Consider the following 20,338-nt stretch of genomic DNA (forward strand, 5'->3'; position numbering starts at 1 on the left):
GAATCTATTCTAAGCATGGGATACATAGAAGCCTGGGAGATAATGATCTGATTGGGCATTTTCAGCACAGATTTGTGAATTGTAAATCATGTTTGACAAACTTATATGCTTCAGTCATATATAAAAAGGAAGAAGTTGTGGAGGTTATTGCTCATTTGCTGAATTTATGTCCATTTTTCACATATATTTCTTTTCCATTAGATTATTTACAAAGATATACCGTGAACGGGACAAATCATATCTTAATTATATGATCATCACTTCACTATTGCTGGGTCAAAATCCTGGAATTCTCTCTCAGTTACCTCACTGTGTATGTACCTACACCACATGGACTGCAACCATTTAAGATGATAGCTCAGCAGCATTTTCTTGAGGGCACTTAGGGATGGGCAATAAATGCTGGTCTAACCAGGGATATAAACAGCCAATGAGAAACAAAAAGGAATACAATTTCTAAAGCATTGCCTGAATATTGCATCTTAATGAGATGCAAATATGTTTAGAATATCATATAAGAAAGTTAAATTTGGATCTAAAAATTAAATCGATATCTTATCATTTAGTTGATACCAGACCACCTCGAGTTAGAAAATAATACTCATGTTGAGAACAACTTGGTCCTCAGTATAAAATTACTATCCCTTACCAGGTATGTAGCTGGTGGTAGATTTCGTTGTAGTCAGTCTCTCTGATGGTGTTGTTGTTTCTATGGTGCAGAGAAAACATTTCAATCGGTTACACAGCACCCTGGAGGTTCAACAGCATCAAATCTAAGAAATTTCTTTGTTTCTGTCCAATTGGCATAATATTTGCAAAAGTAAATTGTTTGCTTCTACCTCACTCAGCTCAATAATATTTTCTTTGTTGGTTTTCAATCTCCACAGGTAACTTCTAACATTGGACAGGCTACTTACTCAACTGATTATGGATGCTTCTGAAGGTACTCAGGTAATTACTGCCCAGTTTACCAATGCTGCTGTTATTAAGCCACTGGTGAGCAGGAGCTTTTAATCCAAGAAGAAAGACAATCCACTCCACTAGCAGTACCTAAGGGTTCCCGGTTGGTGGTCATTTGATGGTACACAGCACCTTATGAACCTTCCTGACATCGGGAATGGCTGGGAGCTAATTGAAGGTCAATTCTAACCTTGGCTACTGTATTATTTGTCAATGTATTAATCCTAGTGGAGGTAGAATTTTCATTTAAACAGCATTAGTCCTAATTGCATTTGTTCTCAAAGGTTAATTTCCTACATGTAACTATCATATTTGCCTGGAATAGTGGTGGTAGAGATGGTTTCTGGCAGACTTGTTGTTGTCCATTCTGTTACTGTGTTTGGATCACAGCAACTCAAATTTGATAGTCGTAGCAAAATCTTCTTCCTCCCAAACCACTTTCATTGAATGTACAGACAAGTCCTGTGTCTATGTCACAGGTCACATTGTCTATTGATTGACTCACTGGCCACTCGGGGAAATCAACAAATTGGCACTGAATTTTATTAATTGTATCAGAAGAGTAGGGACACAATTCATCGCGTAATGGATCTAATAATTCAAAGTCCTCTGGGCTGATCTCAGAAGGTGTGTTGTCATTAAACCAAGGGGACCATTTACCATTACATTTCTCCTCTGTAAAATAAGGAGATTAGACTTAATGATTTTATTCCATAATCAATTCACTTAACAAGAAAGACAAAGAAATTTGTTTCTATTTCTTTACAATCCTTGAGCTGTTTCCTCACAATTTCTCTAAAATATTGCATTTCCTTAGAGCCACAAATAAAAATTCTGCACAATATTTGACTACTTGATGGACCTTGATGACCAGTTATATCTGTATGATTCAGTCACAGAGAGTAGCAGCATGCCTTCCACAAGTTGTTTGATATGACTTTACAACCTCGGTATACCCTGAAAGTGTATTACTTAATGAGATTATATTATTTATTATGCTAAACCATACCCATTCCAATTGAGGCCTAGCTTGTTGTGGTGGTATATGAGGGATATGGGTGTGGATGGTAATGCTCTCAGCAAAATCATCCATTAATCCATGCCAACTTTCAATTTCCATTCTGTTCCTATTAACGGAAAACTAGGAACACAATTTCCCATATTTGGGAAATTTGTCATAAAGGTTGCAACTTAAAATGAGAAGAGAAGCAAACAAGTTTTAAGTATCAGGGAGTATGCAAATTGGGTGCTGTGTTCTGATTTGCTCAGTGTCCATGGACAGGTGAGTGTGACAGTAAGTGAGACAGCACATGGGTCCCAGTGGGTCAGATTCTCAGCCTTTGCAGTTGTCCAACAGCTTTGAAATTCTTTCAGCTTGTATCATTGTGAGAGGGGTCTGCAGCAGGATTGACATAACTGACTAGTACAGCATGGTGCAGGAAGTCTTGTGAATGATAATAAGAAAAGAGTATGTAGTGGTAGAAAGGAACGATCCAGTCAGAGGGATTGATACCATTCTGTATAGAAAACAGCATGAGTTCAGCACTATATTGACTTCCCAATGCCAGGGTTAGAATTCCTGTCAACATGCTCCATGTCTGGAGCAATGATAAAAGCAAGCCATAAGGGAAGGTTCTGCATAGTCATTGGGAGAAGTGAGGCAACAAATTAAGAAGCAGAATATCAATGGTCATAATCCCAAGATTATTACCTGAGCCACATGAAAATTGGCAAAGGGCAAAAATAAAAATGAGGGAGATAAATGCATTGCTCAAAAACTGGTTTTGAAGAAGTGAGTTCCAGTTCGTGGGTCATTGGTATCAGTGCTGGGGAAAGTGGGGACTGTATTTTTTTTAGATTAGATTCTCTACAGTGTGGAAACAGACGCTTCGGCCCAAAAAGTCCACACCAACCCTCTGAACAGTAACCCACCCAGACCCATTTCCCTCTGACTAATGCGCCTAACACTATGGGCAATTTAGCATGGCCAATTCACCTGCATATATTTGGACTGTGGGAGGAAACCGGAGCACCTGGAGGAAACCAATGCAGACACAGGGAGAATGTGCAAACTCCACACAGACACAGTCACCTGAGGCTGGAGTCAAACCTGGGACCCTGGTGCAGTGAGGCAGCAGTGTTAACCACTGAACCACCATGGTATTGTTGGGTCTGTTTCCACCTGAACCACAGAGAGACCAATATTCTTGAGCTGTCTAACTAGGGAAGAAGAGAGGGATGTAAACAATATAGTGAGAGCAGGGGATCCAATATGGCAAGGTACAGTAAATCAAAGAGTAGAGACCGTTAGAAGAGAAACACGTAAATGCAAGAAATGATAAATAGACCATGACAAGAAGGGACAGACACTACGAACTCAGAGTGAGTCAACAGTTAAGGCTAAAGGTTATAATGAAATTCAAAAGTGAAACTAAGGACTGTGCACATGAATGCACATGCATTTAAAACTAAACAGATGAACTGAAAGCACAAGCAGAAATAAACAAGTTTGACCTGAAACCATAATAGAGACAGAGCTGCAAGATGATTTTGGTTGCTTCCAGAATACTGAAAGCTTCAGGACATTAAGAAAGAAAAGGAAACTAGGAAATGCTGTAAGGATGACTCTGTTACTAAATGTTAGTATTTACACAATAGAGAGGTATCACAATAGAGAAGTTCATAAAAAAAATGTTGAAATGATTTGGGCACAGATAAGAAAAAAGCAATAAGTCATTTGTGGGAGCGTTGTATAGGAACCTAACACCCACGTTGGGTGTGTTACGTACTAATGAGAAAATGATTAGTCAGACAGAGTCCAGGTAAATGATTTTCTAATCAGAGATTTATTCCGTATGCACACCACAAAACCAAAACACTGATTTCTTGCTCTTCACATATACACACACAATTGTCACCCCATTATCCCTTAATTAACATATAACCATTCGATCCATTTGGTCGCAGGTATAGTTGCCAGAACCTACTACTGTAGATAACAATAGGATGTAATATAAAGGGAGAGATAATGGCAGCTTGTCTGAAAGGTATGGTGTTGATCAAGGGGGATTTTAATCATGATGTAGACCAGAAGATCCAGGTCAGTAAAAGTAGCCCAGATGAAGAATTCATAAAATGCTTTCAGAATAGTTTCTTAGAATAGCATGTTCTGGACACAACCAGATCAGGCTACAGAAGACCTGGTACTGTGCAATGACATTAATTAGTGCCCTCAAAAAGAGAGACTGCCCTTATATAACAGCTATCAAGATCAGTCTGAGGAAGAGAAGAATAGGTCCAATACTAATTTAAAAGCATAAATAAAAGCAATGTGGACATGAAAGCAGAGTTGGTTGGAGTGAATAAGCAAATTTGGTTGCAGGATAGCTCAGTATAAATGCAATGGCTGACATTTAAGGGGATATTTCAGAATTCATAAAATAAGGAGGGATATACAGGCATCAGGGGCAGTCCAGAGAGGTTCACATTATTGAGTTCAGATATAGAGGGTTAACCTCGTTACAAGGAGAGGTTGAGTAGGCTATACCTGTACTCTTTGGGAGTAAAATGAGAGGTGACCTTATTGAAACATCCAAGATTCTTAGGGGATTTGACAGGGTCGAAGTGGAGAGGTTATTTCACTCAGCGGGAGAGTCCCAGACCAGAGCGCATAATCTCAGAATGAGGGGTCACCCATAAAAGGTAGAGATGATGAGAAATTCCTTTAGTCAGAGGGTAGTGAATCTGTGGCATTCTTTACCACAGAAAGCTGTATGTAAAGGCTGCGTCATTAAGTCTGAGTTAGACAGATCTTTAATCAATAAGAGAATCAAGGCATATAGGGAAAAAGACAAAAATGGAGTTTAGGCTTATCAGGTGAGCCAATGATCTTATTAAATGGCAGAGCAGACTTGATGGGCAGAATGGCCTACTTCTTACAATCTTACGCAATCTAACAAGAAAAACTCTAAAAGATAAACCATCTGTGGATAACTAAAAAGGTCTAACATGGCATTGACCATAAAGAAAATGTATAACGTAGCGCAAAGACAAGTGGTAGATTAGAAGATTGGACAAAACATTAAAAAGTATAGAAAATTAATAAGCAGGCAAAATTTAGAGTATACGACATACAGAATACAAGTAACATCTCAGAAGTATTGCAAAATCAGGAGACATAGAGGGACAAATTCAGATGCGTTACAATAATTGGAGAAGTGATACTGAGTAAATTGTTGGAGCTGCAGGTTATTAAATGTTTGGGTTCTGATACACCTCATCCTAGGCTCTTAAAATAAGTAGCTAGTGAACTAGTTAATGAATTGATTTTAATTTTCCAAAACACTCTGGATTCAGCAAAAGTTAGGAGAAAGAGAGGGTAGCTAGGGAAAGTGTAGTTCCACTCAAGGATAAAAGAGAAATTTATGGTCGAGACAAATCAAGTGTGTAAGGTCCTTTGTGAGTAATTTGCAGTATTATTCACCAAGGAGAGAGACATGGATGATAGTAAGATTAGGGAAGGGGTATGTTGATGTTCTAGGGCATGTAGATAATAAGGAGGAGATGGTGTTGGGTATCTTTAAAAATATTAAGATAGATAAATTCCCAGGTACCTAATGGGATCTATCCCAGGTTATTGAGGGAGGCAAGGAAGGAAATTGCTGGGGCCTTGACAGAGATCTTTATAACTTCTTTAGCCACAGGTGAAGTCCCAGAAGACTGGAGAATAGCCAATGTTGTTCCTTTATTTAAGAAGAGCAGATGGGACAAACCAGGAAATTTTAGACATTGAGCCTTACATCATTGGTAGGGAAATTATTGGAAAAGATTTTTAGAGACAGGATTTATTTGCATTTGAAAAGAATGGAAGTATTAAGGATAATTAGCATGGCATTATGCGAGAAGGTCTTGTCTCACGAATTTGATTGAGTTTTTTAAGGAAGTGGCGAAGATAGTTGATGAGTGTGGGGCAATAATGTTGTCTACATGGACTTTACTAAAGCATTTGATAAGGTCCCCCATCAAGGCTTGCTCATCAAAGACAGAGGTAGTTGTGGAGAGGTGTTTCTCTGACTGGAGGTCTGTGGCCAGCAGTGTTCCACAATGATCAGTGCTGAGATCCTTGTTGCTTGTGATATTTATAACTGACTTGGATGGAAATGTCGGTGGCCTGATTAGTAAGTTTGCACATGGCACAAAAATTGTTGGAATTGTGGATAGTGAGAAAGGTTGTCAAAGGATACAGCAGAATATAGATTGGTTGGAAAGTAGGGCAGGGAAATGGCAGATGGAATTTAATCTGGACAAGATTAAGGTGATACATTTTGAAGTGTCAAATGCAAGAGGGAAGTATATAGAAAATGACAGGAGCATTGATATATAGATGGATCTCAGCGTGCAAGTCCATAGGTCTCAGAAAGTGCCAATACAAGTGGATCAGGTAGTAAAGAAGGCATCAGGGAGGACATTGAGTACAAAAGTTGGTAGGTCATGTTGCAACTGTATAAAACTTTAGTTAGGCCACATTTGGAGTATTGTGTGCAGTTCTGGTTGCCACACTATTGAAAGGATATGGAAGCATTGGAGAAAATATGAAAGAGATTTACCAGGATGTTGTCTGGATTGGAGTGTATTAGCTATAAGGAGAGGTCAGACAAACTTGGTCAGAAGTTGAGGGCCAACCTATAAGATGTATATAAAACATGAGAGACATGGATCAAATGGATAGTCAGAGTCTTTTTCCCAGGGTAATAATGTTAAATTATAGCGGGCTGAGCTTTAAAGGTGACAAAGGGAAATTTTATAGTTGCTGGACAACGGTTTTACATAGAGGGTAGTGAATGGGTGGAATCCACTGCTATAAGATCTGATACAAGCAGATATGATAGCAATGTTCAAAAGGCAGTTAGACAGACAGATGACACGGCAGGGAATACAGCAATTCGGACCATGTGCAGGCAGGTAGGATTTTAGAAGGTCCGTTTCCTGTGCTTTATTTTGTTCTTTTGGAAGATAGCAAATGTAACTCCTTTGTTCAAAAGAGCAGAAGTCAGAAAGCAGGAAACTGCAGGATATTATTTCAATATCTGTTAAAGGGGATATGTTAAGAGCTGTTATTAAACAAAACATTGTAGCAGAACTTTTAGATAAGATCAAAGTAATCAGGCAGAATTAATATGATGTTTTTAAAAGGGGAAATCACCTTCAACTGATCTATTGGAGTTCTGTAGGGGAAGTATCTTCAGAAAGAGGAACTGGTGGATGTAATGCACTTAGAACTCCTGAAGGGTTTTGATAAAATGCCACGTCAGAGATTAATGCTGAAAATGAAACTCATGGTTTTGGGGGTAGCATATTGACATCGTTATAAGATTAGGAGAAAGTGAAGACCGCAGATGCTGGAGATCAGAGTCAAGAGTGTGGAAAAGCACAGCCGGTCAGGCAGCATCGGTGGAGCAGGAGAATCGATATTCCGAGCATAATCTCTTCATCAGGAATCAGGAATGGTTATAAGATTATCTGGCTAAGAGGAAGCAGAGAATAGGCATGTGCTAGTCTTTATTCAGGTTGACAGAATGTATTGAGTGGTGTGTCACAGGAATCAGTGCTGGGACCTCAAAATGACTTGGATGAAGGGACAAAGATGCGGTTGCCAAAATTTCTTGATAAACCACAAAGATGGATGGGAAAGTGATTTATGAAGAGGACATAAGGGAGTTACAAAACTATATTAAAACTGAATGGGAAAAGATCTAGAAAATGGAGGTTCATGTGTGAAAATATGAAATTATACATTTTAACAAAGAATAAGCAGCATATTACCTTCATAGTGAGAAATTACAGAGCTCTGAGATGCAAAGGGATCTAGGTTTCATAGTGCATGAATGTAAGGACAGCAAGTAATTCAGAAAGCTAATAAAAATGTTATCATTTATTGCATTGAGATTGAATAGAAAAGGAGGGAATAAGCTTTAATATACCAGCAAAACCATATTTATAGTACTGTGTACAGGAGCAGTCGTCTTATTTAATCAAATATAAATAGATAGGCTGGTATCTTTTGCAATTTAGAAGAATGAGATGCAACTTGATTGAAATGATAAGATCTTGAGGGGTTGTGACAGGGGATGTTTCTTTTTGAAGGAGAATTTAAAATTAGGGGTCCTGCTTAACAATAAGGAATTTAAAACAAAGACAAGTTTTTTTTATCTCATACTGGGCTGTGAGTCTTTGAAATTCACTTTTTGAGGAAGTGGTGGAAGCAGAGTTCTTGAATAAGGCAAAGGTAATTCTTAACATACAAATGGGTGAAAAGTTGTCAGGAGTTGAGGGGGGTGGGGAATATGGATTTGAGGTTACAATCAGAACAGCCATCCTATTGTGAAGTAACCGAGCAAGACGAGGGACAGAATAGCCTATTACTGTTCCTTATTTGTAAGTTCATTTAGCAACGGAGTTCAAAGACAACATCTTTATTCAGAAACTTGATCCTCAGTATAAAAACACTTCCTTACCAGGTATGTAGCTGGTGGTAGATGTCATTGTTGTCGGTCTCTCTGATGGTGGTGTTGTTTCTATGCAGCAGAGAAAACATTTCAACCGGTTATACTATACACTGAGGCTAAACAGAGTCAAATCTTAAAAACTTTCTTTCCTTTGCATGTAGCCAACCCCAACAATTGTAAATTTGAAATTGTTCTCTTGTATTGTAGTCTGCTCAATAAAATTATTTTAGCTAACCAGTGACTGGAATGAGGGCCAGGTGGATCTCATAGAATACAGCCTGTTGTTAACCTGGAGCCAATCAGGGAGCCTGGCTGACAGATAAAAACAGGAGTCTCTTTGATTTAATTCCTGCCCTCCCCTTCACTGTTTGATCACGCAGCATTGCTCTTTGAGAAGGGCACTACTTGTCACTGGCCACTTGGGTGTTTCCTTAAAAGAAAAAAAACAGGAGTCTCAGAGATTCTCCTCATTCTAAGGATTGGCTCTTAGCTAGCTGGTCAGAGTCCACGTACTGGGCACATGTAAAGAAAGGGTGACTTGGTGACAGGATGCCAGCCTCTGTGGAGTTATTTCATAAGGAATGTTCTTTTAACCATTCATGGAATGTTTACGTTAATGGCTAAACCAGCATTTATTTCCTATCCCTAATTCCCAAAGTGCAATTAAGAGTCATCCACATTGCTGTTAGTCTGGAGTCACCAGGTGAGGACAGCAGATTTTCTTCTCTAAAATGTGTTAATGGTCATGGAATTTGATGCATGTTGATAAATAATTCATCAACAGGTATCAGATTCCTGACTTGTATCCTGTTCTGCCAAATGTCATGACAGAAACACAATTTCCATAAGTTAGTAAATAGTAAATTTTTAAAGTAAAAAATTAGAAAGGAAACTTGACAATTAAAGTGTGGAGAGTATAGTTTGTTGCCTATTGAATGAGGGCCCACATGCTGAATAACAATTCACTTGTGGAAACGGGATAATGGAAAATATAAAAGCCCTTTAACTTACCTAGTATGGAACTGGTGGTAGATTTGGTTGTAGATGGTATCACCGGTAACTGTGTTGTTTCTATAAAAGAGGAAAATATTCCATGAGAAAGTTCACCTATCTGTAAGGTACACTGTGGTTTCAATCCACCTGGTGTTTCCTGAAATGTGAAGCATCACCAGAATTTCCTGTTTTACTGAAGACTTCTCAACACATGTAGCCCACTAAAAAAAGATTTGCAAATCTGAAACCTATTCACTTTTATCATTGATTTTTCACTAAAATATGGTCGATGTCCCTAACATTCAGATCATTAATTCCTGAAAAAGACTTCCTGGAATTGTCAGGTAGGTTGGGGTGTCAGTTCTGTAATACTACTTCCAAGTGTCTAGTGGAATCAATAGTCACATTGACCTGATTTGCCCAGATAAATTGTGGTTTTGAAAATGTTCAGGCAAACACATTGGAAAGAAATGTGATGATCATGGATGTAAGATCCATTTGCTTTTCTCTTTGTGTACCAGCCTCCAAATAGACATCATCTATCTGCAAGGCCAAGGCAGTGGAGACTCTCAGTGTACCAACTCTCTATGCCAACGCTGTCCCCTCCTCTGGCCTTGTAAGTGTCAAGTGAAGCTTTCCCCATTTATAATGCCATTTTTGAACTTCCAGCAGAAGCCATTTCATGGCCTGATTTATGAACCTTTTGCTATTCTCAGAGTTGAGAGCAGTATACCATTTGAGTGATTTTTGATCCCCCCGATTTGCTTTAACCAAGGAACATAGAATGAGTTACTATGAATCTCTGATTACTATTAAATTCTGAAAAAAAAGTATTTTTATTAAATTTGTCATGGGATGTGGGAATTGCTGGTCAGCGTCTATTGCCCACTACTATTGCCCCTTGTTTTGAGTGGCATGTGAGGGCCATTTCAGAGGGCAGTTAAGAATCAATCGCAACTGAGAGTCTGGAGTCACATGCCAGCCAGCTGAGGTTAGGACAGATGTCCTCCCCACTACTGAGCCAGAAGGGGATTTTACAACAATTAACAATGGGTACCTGCTCATCACTAGACTAGCTTTTTTTTTTAAATCACTTTTCAGAACCTGTTGTGGTGGGAATCAAACTCATTTCCCTTGAACATTAAGCAGGAGTTGTGGATTACCATTCTCACTCTACTACCACCCCCACCTTGTGCTTTAAAATACATCAAAAAATACTATTGACTTTTGACAAAAGTCAGCTGGGTGACATGAAATATAAAATACAGAGATAAATTATGAATAGTAGCCTCAGAAGTTTGAATCTTGTCATATTTCAGCCACGTGTCAATTTCATAAAGTTTCATGGAGGGTTTCTCTCTAATTGCCCCGCTGGCCACTGTTGGAATATTGCATGCAATTCTGGTCTCCTTCTTATCGGAAAGATGTTGTGAAACTTGAAAGGGTTCAGAAAAGATTTACAAGGATGTTGCCAGGGTTGGAGGATTTGAGCTATAGGGAGGGGCTGAACAGGCTGGGGCTGTTTTTCTTGGAGCGTCAGAGGCTGAGGGGTGACCTTATAGAGGTTTACAAAATTGTGAGGGACATGGATAGGATAAATAGACAAAGTATTTTCCCTGGGGCCGGGGTATCCAGAACTAGAGGGCATAGGTTTAGGGTGAGTGGGGAAAGATATAAAAGAGACTAAAGGGGCAACCTTTTCACGCAGAGGATGGTATGTGTATAGAATGAGCTGCCCGAGGAAGTGGTGGAGGCTGGTACAATTGCAACATTTAAGAGGCATTTGGATGGGTAAATGAATAGGAAGGGTTTGGAGGGATATGGGCCGGGTGCTGGCAGGTGGGACTAGATTGGGTTGGGATATCTAGTCGGCATGGAGGGGTTGGACCGAAGGGTCTGTTTCCATGCTGTACATCTCTATGATTCTATGACTCTATGTATTTCCAGCCATATTGTCTCAAACATATCTCATTAACTACCCTCCTAGTCCCTATTGGCAGCTAAGGAAAGAGCTATCCTTTAGCTTTTACTCATTTGTGTGTGTGTCACTGGCTGGATGAGCATTTACTGCTCATCTCAATAGCCAAAAGCACAGTTAAGAGTCAACCTGGAGTCACATATAGGTCAGACCATGTAAAGATGGGAGATTTCCTTCCCTCAACAACATTAGTGAACCAGGTGGGTTTTTCCTGACAATCAGCAATGGTTTTGTGGTCATCATTGAACTTTTATTTCCAGATTATTATTAATTCAAATTAGACCATCTGCCATGGTAGGATTTGAACACAGGCCCCCAGAACATTACCTGGGTCTCTGGATTAATAACCCAGTAAGAATACCACTAAGCCATTTGCTACCCATTCCATCTTGACAACAGTAGAGGCCAGCCACTGCCAGCCTGCCCTTGGGTCATTATGGTCTCAACTATTCAGAGGAATGCCCAGCAATGGGGTAAGATGATCAATGAGCTTCTCCACTCCACCAAGGAAAGAGCTACCACCTTCTAAATGCTTCCTCTCCATCACTCTCTCTTTACTACTGCGCACACTTCCCTCCAACATTTGTGCTTTTTCACTCTCAATATAGCATGTGGCATCATTCATTCCACAAACACAATCACACACCTCTAGACTAGACACCACCAAATCTGCATGCCCTGTACACTCCCTACACGTTTCCTCGAACTAACAGCAGTGTTACACACTTTCATTTCACTCAATCCCTACCTTTCTGTCATTCCAGGAGAAAACAGCCCAAAAATAGGACAGTAAGAGTCAAGACATGTGGTGTGTTGCCCAACATTTTGCTCCTCAGCCCTGTGGAAAGAGGACCTTGACTGCCCTGAGTGGCAGACTGACCATGTTCAAGCCTCTGGACCGATAGCAATGGTGAGACATGACGTTGTTTCCCTTCCCTTGATGTGACAGAGGAGTGCTGACAGCAATGGACAAGCTTTCAAGCTCTTTTTTCTGAGCTTAATGACAAGGCAACATAAAAGCAATGTGAGCCCGGTAGCTCTAGTTAAGGAGGCAAAGTGTGAAAAGGCAAAGGAAAGGTGTGGCGAAACAGGATGTTGTCGACATCCAGGTGGGAGCCAAGATGAGTGAGCAGCAAGAGAGCAAGTGAACTTCCCAGAGGTGCAGCTTGGTCCAGTCTGTGAGCTGGGTGCCTGTCCCAGTGTGCAAAGTATTCTTGAACTGGCACTTCAATATTAGTTACTGATGCCCCTTAGTACAGCTCCAAAGTACAGAAATGTCTTCTAGCTGGATTAGAAAAGAGGTGGAAAGACAAGTACTGAGTTTAACACGCGAGTTGTCCAGAGGGATATAAAGAGATTGAGTGGATGGGTAAAACAGATGGAATCTAATGTGTGTGGAAATGCAAGATCATTCACTTTTCAGGAAGAATAGAGGAGTTGAATATTATTTAAATGGAGAAAAACTACAGAAAGCTGCTGTTTGGAGACATTTGGGATCGTCATGTATGAATCACAGAAAACTAGCATTGAAGTTCACAGAGAATAGAGAAGACCAATGAACCATTGGCCTTCATTTCAAAGAGAATGAGGTATAAAAAGAGAAAAGTCTTGCTAAAACTATGCAAGGCATTAGTCAGACACACCCAGAACATTATGAAGAGTTTTGGTAATTAGGTAAGCAAAGATAGACTGGCATTGAAGGCAGTCCAGAGAAGGTTCATTTAGGTTGATTCCAGGTATGGAGAGACTATCTTATAAGGAGATTTTGCATATGTGGTCTGTACACAGTGAAGCTTAGAATAATGAGAGGTGACCTTATTGAAACAAACACAATTCTTAGGAGGCTTAACAGTGTAGATGCAGAGGGGTATTTCCTGTTGTGGGAGACACTGGGAGTACAGGACATAATCTCAGAATAAAGGCTCACACATTGAAGACAGAGATGAGAAGGAATTCCTTCTTTCACAAGATAGTGAACCTGTGGAATTCTTTATCACAGTAAATTTTCAAGATTGGATTGTTAAAAAGTATTCAAGGCTGAGATTGACAGATTTTTAAGTCAGCAAGGGTTCAAATGTTCCAGGGATTAGGCAACAAAGTGGAGTTATTAGATTAGCTATGACCTCACTGAATGGTGGAGCAGACTTGATGGACTGAATGGCCTACATCTATTCTTATGGTTTATGGTATGATGGAAAAGCACCATGAGGGGATTGGGAGGCTGGCAACAGTCAGATACCAGCATCCATAAATGTGGATACATGCAGCTGGATTCCTGAAATGTGTCCTCAGAAGTTGTTACTGGATACCCAAAATGGCAGCCCAAAGGAGCAAACAGTGAGCTGAAGTTACCATGTACCTGCTTTGACTTTCAGGTCAGGAACTCTCAAATTCCAGTTTCCTCAAGATGTGGTAGGAAAGGACAGGAAGTTGTATATTAATGAGATGAGATTTGCAGTTAATGAGGTTGACAACAAACAATAATCTGTTAATAGGCAACTCACTGCTCCCTAGTGAGAAACATGTTTCAACACCCAGAACAACAAGATCCTCACCAGGTTGGAAAAGGCCTTGCTGGTTTTCTCATTTCTCAGATTTCCCAGATTTCTCAGCATGGCCCAGGTCATTCAGGCCCCTATAGTATTCCTCCAGATTAAAAATTCAAACTTGAAAAAAATTTTGTTCTGAGCACAATGATTCTCAATACATTTAGCTGATGGATCCTGATATGGTTACATTATTGTTAACATATTCATTAATGTTAGGAGTGCTTTAACCTGGTAGTACATTTGATTAAGAAAAATCTTTCTTCTCTATCCAATTTATAGGTGATGGCACTATGATGTCACTTTTGTAAAAGATGATGATGTATTTCCTTTTGCTATATTTTTTCTCTCAGTTAAGCATATTTTTCTCCAATGTGATAAAAGCATATTCATTTCAAAAGCTTCAACTACTTATCAGTATTATTGATTGCCACATATCGCTGAATCTCTTTAATATAACCTTGGTAAGCATGTTCTCCTCAAGATAAATAGCTGGCAATTTGTAATTACCGGAGGTTGTAGGCAGGCCAGTCGTAAGGGATCCTGTAGCAGGCTCGCAGCAAGCACGAATTCTGATGTAAGAACATTGGTTGGCATCCAGTAAATCATCATCAATGTCAGAAGGAATAGGTCCCACGTCTTCTTCATAGGTTTTATTGACTTCTGATTCACTTAGTGGCTCAGGATTTACGATGCATTGACACTCAATATTACCAATCTTATAAAATGTGGAAGGACACAGTTCATTGCGTACATAGTCAAGTGATGCAGAATCATTTGGGTCTACATTTATTATTATGTAGTCATCAGACCAAGAAGACCAAATGCCATTGCAAGGCAATTCTGCAGCAGAAAGAATTTACTTTTTAATCCATCTTTAAGTTTGATACTTATCAGGAAGTACACACAAAGATACATCACTTCAAGGCTTGTGCTTCTAGACAAATTACAAAAGATTGTATTTTGTTTGTATAGCAGCCAACTCGCAGCACAGTAGTCCCCCCCGTATCCGTGAGGGATACATTCCAAGACCTACCGCAGAAGCCCAAAACCGCGGATAGGTGCGAACCCATTTATTTCAATGGGAAACGTACCTTCCCAGCAGCCTCCTGGTACCTGGTTTTGGAATGTTTCCTATAATATGTTCGGGCTGTGGTAAACCGCGGGTAATTAAAACCGCGGAAACCGGACCCATGGATACGGAGGTCGCCCTGTACTTTCCCATTAGTCATACACAGAATAACAATTGTCACAGTGTGAGATCACATGAAAGATTTTGTAAGGTTATAATGCTTTTCTGTTCATATGCAAGCAACAAGATTGTCCAATCTTTGTCAGAGAAAAAAAGTACAAGAAAGAAAAGACTTGCATTTACAACAGCACATTTAGGACCACAAGGCATCCCAAAGTGCTTTACAGACAATTAAGTACATTTTTTTCAAAATGTAGTCACAATCATAATCCAGAAAATACAACCATCAATTTGCAAACAGCAGGGTCCACAAACCACATTGTAATAACAAGTAGATGATATGACAGGCCTACGCAAAGGGAAAGAGGATCCTGAAGGGGGAAAAGCTTTTTGACAAACAACGGAACAAATTTGACAACCGCTCAAATCTGACAGTCATACATGAAGTCATTATGAAGAGGGATGGAGGTGGCCCCTTCAACACTCCATCAGACAATCCCTCTAATTGTACTATTGCTTAAAGAATGTGCACTTTTGCTTCATGTCACAGCCTACTCTTACTATTTCTGAACATGACAGATCTGTCTTTCATGGTTGGATCAAATGCCCTTATAGCAGGTTACAGTGTTCTCCATTTGCTCACAGATTACCTAAGAAGGCAGCTCCTTGTTTTTATTGCCAAACTGATGGGCCATGGCCTACAAAACTGTTGGCATCATTTAGGGTGCGCTGACCGATAATTTTAGTTTGGATTTAATTTATAACTGTCAGGGGCTAAGAGAAGATTGCCCAGACCCATTGTTATATTGACTCATGCAGAACCAGTCAAGGGAGTAAGGCTGTAAGCCAATGTTGTAAGAAGAACAATTCTGCCAAATTACTTTTCAAGTATTTTGAAAGTCAGTATACACATCGAGTAGCAACAATCTGGAATCTAGTACTTGAAAATATCATGAAAGCATGTTTGATTGAAGTTTCCAAAGGAAATTAGATAAATGCTTGAAGTAAAATGAACAGTGGAGATATGGAAATACAGGAGGTCACTGGGAATAACTGATCAGCTCATTCAGAAAGCTAACACAAATATGATTCTCTGGATTTTCAGGATTGAATGGGAGCTAAATGTTATCCATCCTGCCTCACAGTTCTTCAGCCCCATCCCCACCTCCAGGCCATTTTTATGATATAAAATTGGAAGCCAAAAAGTCTACCCAGCTACACACATTGTACAGCTGATATGCAAACAGAGTTTTTTTTTATTCTTTGATGAAATGTAGGTCTTGCTGGCCCACCTCCAATTCCCTTGAACTAAATGGCTTACCGGTCCACGTCAGAGGGCACTTTAGAATCAATCACATTGTTGTGGATCTAAAGTCACATGCAAGCCTGCAAATTTCTTGCCCTGAAAGGAAACTAATACACTCTGATGGGTTTTGAATGAGTTTGAATTGATCTAAACTAGATTGGCAGGAGGGTGTGAACGGTGCAATGGATCAGATGGTGGAGAAGGTAGTGAACAGCTAGATATAGCATGCAAAGAGTCTGTGAGGAGGGTTAGGCACTTGATAGGACAAAGGTGCATCACAATGGTGGATTGAAGTGTGTCTATTTTAATGCAAGAAGTATCAGGAATAAGCGTGATGAACTTAGAGCATGGATCAGCACTTGGAAATATGATGTTATGGCCATTAGAGAGGGGCAGGAATGGCTGTTGGATGTTCCAGGCTTTAGATGTTTCAGATGGAATGGAGTGGGGGTAAAAGAGGTGGAGGAGTGGCATTCTTAATCAGGGATAGCATCACACCTGCAGAAAGGGATGTCATCAAAGAGGATTTGTCTACAGAGGAGTCAGTGTAGGTGGAAGTCAGAAAGAGGAAAAGAGCAGTCACTTTATTGGGACTTTTCTACAGAGTCCTCCCATTAGCAAGAGACACGGAGAAGCAGATTGGGCAGCAGATTTTGGAAAGGTGCAGAACAGGATATTGTCATGGGTGACATTTACATCCTTAATATCAATTGGGACCTCTTTAGTTCAAATAGTTTGGATAGAGCAGATTTTGTCAGGTATGTCCAGGAAGGGCTCCTGACTCAATATGTAGATAGGCCAACTAGAAGGGAGGCCATATTTGATATGGTGCTTGGAAAGAAACCATGCCAGGTGTCAGATCTCCCAGTGGGACACCACTTCGGTGATAGTGATCACAACTTCCTGACCTTTACTATAGTCATGGAGAGGGATTGGAGCATTCGGTATGGAAAAGTATTTTATTGTGGGAGGGGGAATTACAATGCTATTAGACAGGAACTGGGGCGCTTAAATTGGGAACAGATGTCCTCAGGAAAATGCGCATCGGAAATGTGGAGGTTAATAAAGAAACAGTTGCTGCAAGTGCTGGACAGGTTTGTCCCACGGAGGCAAGGAAGGGATGGTCAAGTGAAGGAACCTTGTGTGATAAGGGATTTGGAACATCTAGTCAAAAGGAAGAAGGAAGCTTACTTAAGGTTGAAGAGCCAAGGATCAGACAGGGCTCTAGAGGGTTGCAAGGTAGCGAGGAAGGAACTGAAGAATGGGCATAGGAAAGCAAGAAGGGGGCATGAGAAAGCTTTAGTTGACAGTATTAAGTAAAACCCTGAAGCATTCTACATTCTTCTGTGGAACAAATGGATGGCCAAAGTGAGGGTTGGGCTGATCAGGGATAATGGAGGGAACTTGCACCTAGAATGAAAGGAGGTGGGGGAGGTCCTTAATGAATACTTTACACTAGTATATGCTACTGAGAGGGACTTTGACGTTTCTGAAGACAGCATGAAACAAACAGATTGATGTTAAGAAAGAGGATATGCTGAAAACTTTGAAAAACATAGGGATAGACAAATCCCCTGGGCTAAATGGGATATACCAATGGTAACTACAGGAAGTGAGGGAAGAGGTTACTGCACCATTGGCAATAATCTTTGTGTCCTCACTGTCCACTGGAATAGTGCCAGATGATTAGAGGGTGGCAAATGTTATTCCCTTGTTGAAGAAAGGGAATGGGGATAATCCTGGGAATTGCAGAGCAGTCAGTCTTAATTCTGTCGTGGGCAAATTATTGAAGAGGATTCTGAGAGACAGGACTTATGATTACTTGGAAAACCATAGTTTGATTAGAGATAGTCAGCATGGCTTTGTGAGGGACAGGTCATGTCTTACAAACCATATTGAATGCTTTGAGGATGTGACAAAACATACTGATGAAGGTAGAGCAGTGCATGTGGTGTATATGTATTTTAGTGAGACATTTGATAAGGTCCCCCATGGAAGGCTCATTCAGAAAGTGGGATACAGGAAATTTTAGCTATCTGGATACAGAAGTGGATGACTCATAGAAGACAGAAGGTGGTAGTAAATGCAAAGTATTCAGTCTGGAGCTTAGTGACCAGTGGTGTTCCACAGGGATTGGTTCTAGGAACACTGCTCTTTGTGATTTTTGTAAGTGATTTGGATGAGGAAGTAGAAGGGCAGATTAGTAAGTTTGCCAATGACATGAAGTTAGGTGGAGTTATGGGTAGTGTGGAGGGCTGTTGTAGGTTGCAACAGGTCATTGACAGGAAGCAGAACTGAGCTGATAAGTGGCAGATGGAGTTCAAGCCGGAAAAGTGTGAAGTGATTCACTTTGAAAGGTTGAACTTGAATGCAGATTATAGGGTTAAAGGCAGGATTCTTGGTAGTGTGTAGAAACAGAGGGATCTTGGAGCCCACATCCATAGAGCCCTCGAAGTTGCCATCTAATTTGATAGGGTTGTTAAGAAGGTGTATTGTGTATTTGCTTTCATTAGCAGGGAGAGCGAGTTTAAGAGTTGTGAGATTATGCTGCAGCTCTATAAATCTCTGGTTAGACCATACTTTGAGTATTGTGTTCAGTTCTGGCACCTCATTATAGGAAGGATGTAGAAGCTTTAGAGGGGGTGCAGAGGAGACTTACCAAGATGCTGCCTGGACTGGAGAGCATGTCTTATGAAGAAAGGTTGAGGGTGCCAGTACTTTTCTCATTGGAGTGAAGAAGGATTCGAGATGACTTGATAGAGGCATAAATAGAGTGGATAGCCAGAGACTTTTTCCCAGGGCGGAAACAGCCATCACGACGAGATATAATTTTAAGGTGATTGGAGGAAGGTTCAGAAGAGACGTCAGAGTTTGATTCTTTACATAGAGTGTGGTGGGTGTGTAGAATGCTCTACCAATAGTGATGGTGGAGTCAGATACATTAGGGACATTTAAGTGACTCATGGATAGACACATGCATGATAGTACAATGAAGGATAAAAGGTCAGCACAACAACGAGGGCCAAAGGGCCTGTTCTGTGCTGTACTGTTCTATGTTTTATGATGGTAGTTTCCATAACATTAGCTATCAAATTCCAAATTTTATTCATTGAATTTAAATTCAATTACAGTAGCTAGTGTGGTAACTGAGTCCATATCCTTAAAATTAGTTAGCTCCCTATATTATTACCGTGATACTACTATCACCCCCAGTTGAGATCGGCAGCCATGCAGGCTGAGAGATCAACATTCCAAACAACCCTAAACACCCTCTGTCTTTTTGGGTGCAGGACCAAATCATAATTTTCTCTGGAAAAGGGTCTCCCTTTTCTCTCCAAATAGGAGCCTGACCACAAATTAACAATTTTAAAAATTCAAAAGCAGGATTTTGATGTGTCCCTATCCCTAACTACAATTATAGCCTGATGTTCCTTTGAAGCTGGAACAGCACTGATTGGTCTTCCAACAAACAACCCAACCACAATCCTTAACTGGATACTGAAACTGCCCTCGAGCTTATTAATTGACCATCTCGGGCAAATCAAAGATGAATGACTGCTTCCACCCATGGACAGGCCCAAGCCTCAGAAATACTCCTGACTTCCATTTCCAACCCAGAGAGAAAATCCAAACTGATGAATTGTAAGTCTCCTAGGTGCTCTGGTAGTCCAAGATTCCATGAAGAAAGACATCACTTACCTGTTGAAGTTGTTTCCCATATTATTCTTGTAGTTGTCTCTTCTGAAGAAAGAAAAATGCATTCTTAACCATTAAGTCCAACTTGAAATGCATACACTGAGAGGGTCTCACCTGTACACACAACTGATAAAAGTAGTATTCACATCTGCTACCAACTAG

At 40.2% G+C, this 20,338-nt stretch overlaps 1 protein-coding gene across 1 annotated transcript in view; it reads right to left on the bottom strand.

Annotated features, from left to right (window-relative positions):
* LOC122561453 (mucin-19-like) overlaps positions 1–20,338 on the bottom strand; it is a 77,413-nt gene that overhangs the window by 9,145 nt on the left and 47,930 nt on the right. Inside the window, exons 30-33 of the mRNA XM_043713197.1 lie at positions 20,180–20,221; positions 9,477–9,536; positions 8,475–8,534; positions 650–709 (exon numbers count right to left, since the gene is read on the bottom strand). Coding sequence (XP_043569132.1) covers positions 650–709; positions 8,475–8,534; positions 9,477–9,536; positions 20,180–20,221 — 222 coding nt within the window. The remainder of the gene's footprint in view (positions 1–649; positions 710–8,474; positions 8,535–9,476; positions 9,537–20,179; positions 20,222–20,338) is intronic.

Source organism: Chiloscyllium plagiosum, chromosome 23, assembly GCF_004010195.1.
Source record: "Chiloscyllium plagiosum isolate BGI_BamShark_2017 chromosome 23, ASM401019v2, whole genome shotgun sequence".
Classification (NCBI taxonomy): Eukaryota; Metazoa; Chordata; class Chondrichthyes; order Orectolobiformes; family Hemiscylliidae; genus Chiloscyllium; species Chiloscyllium plagiosum.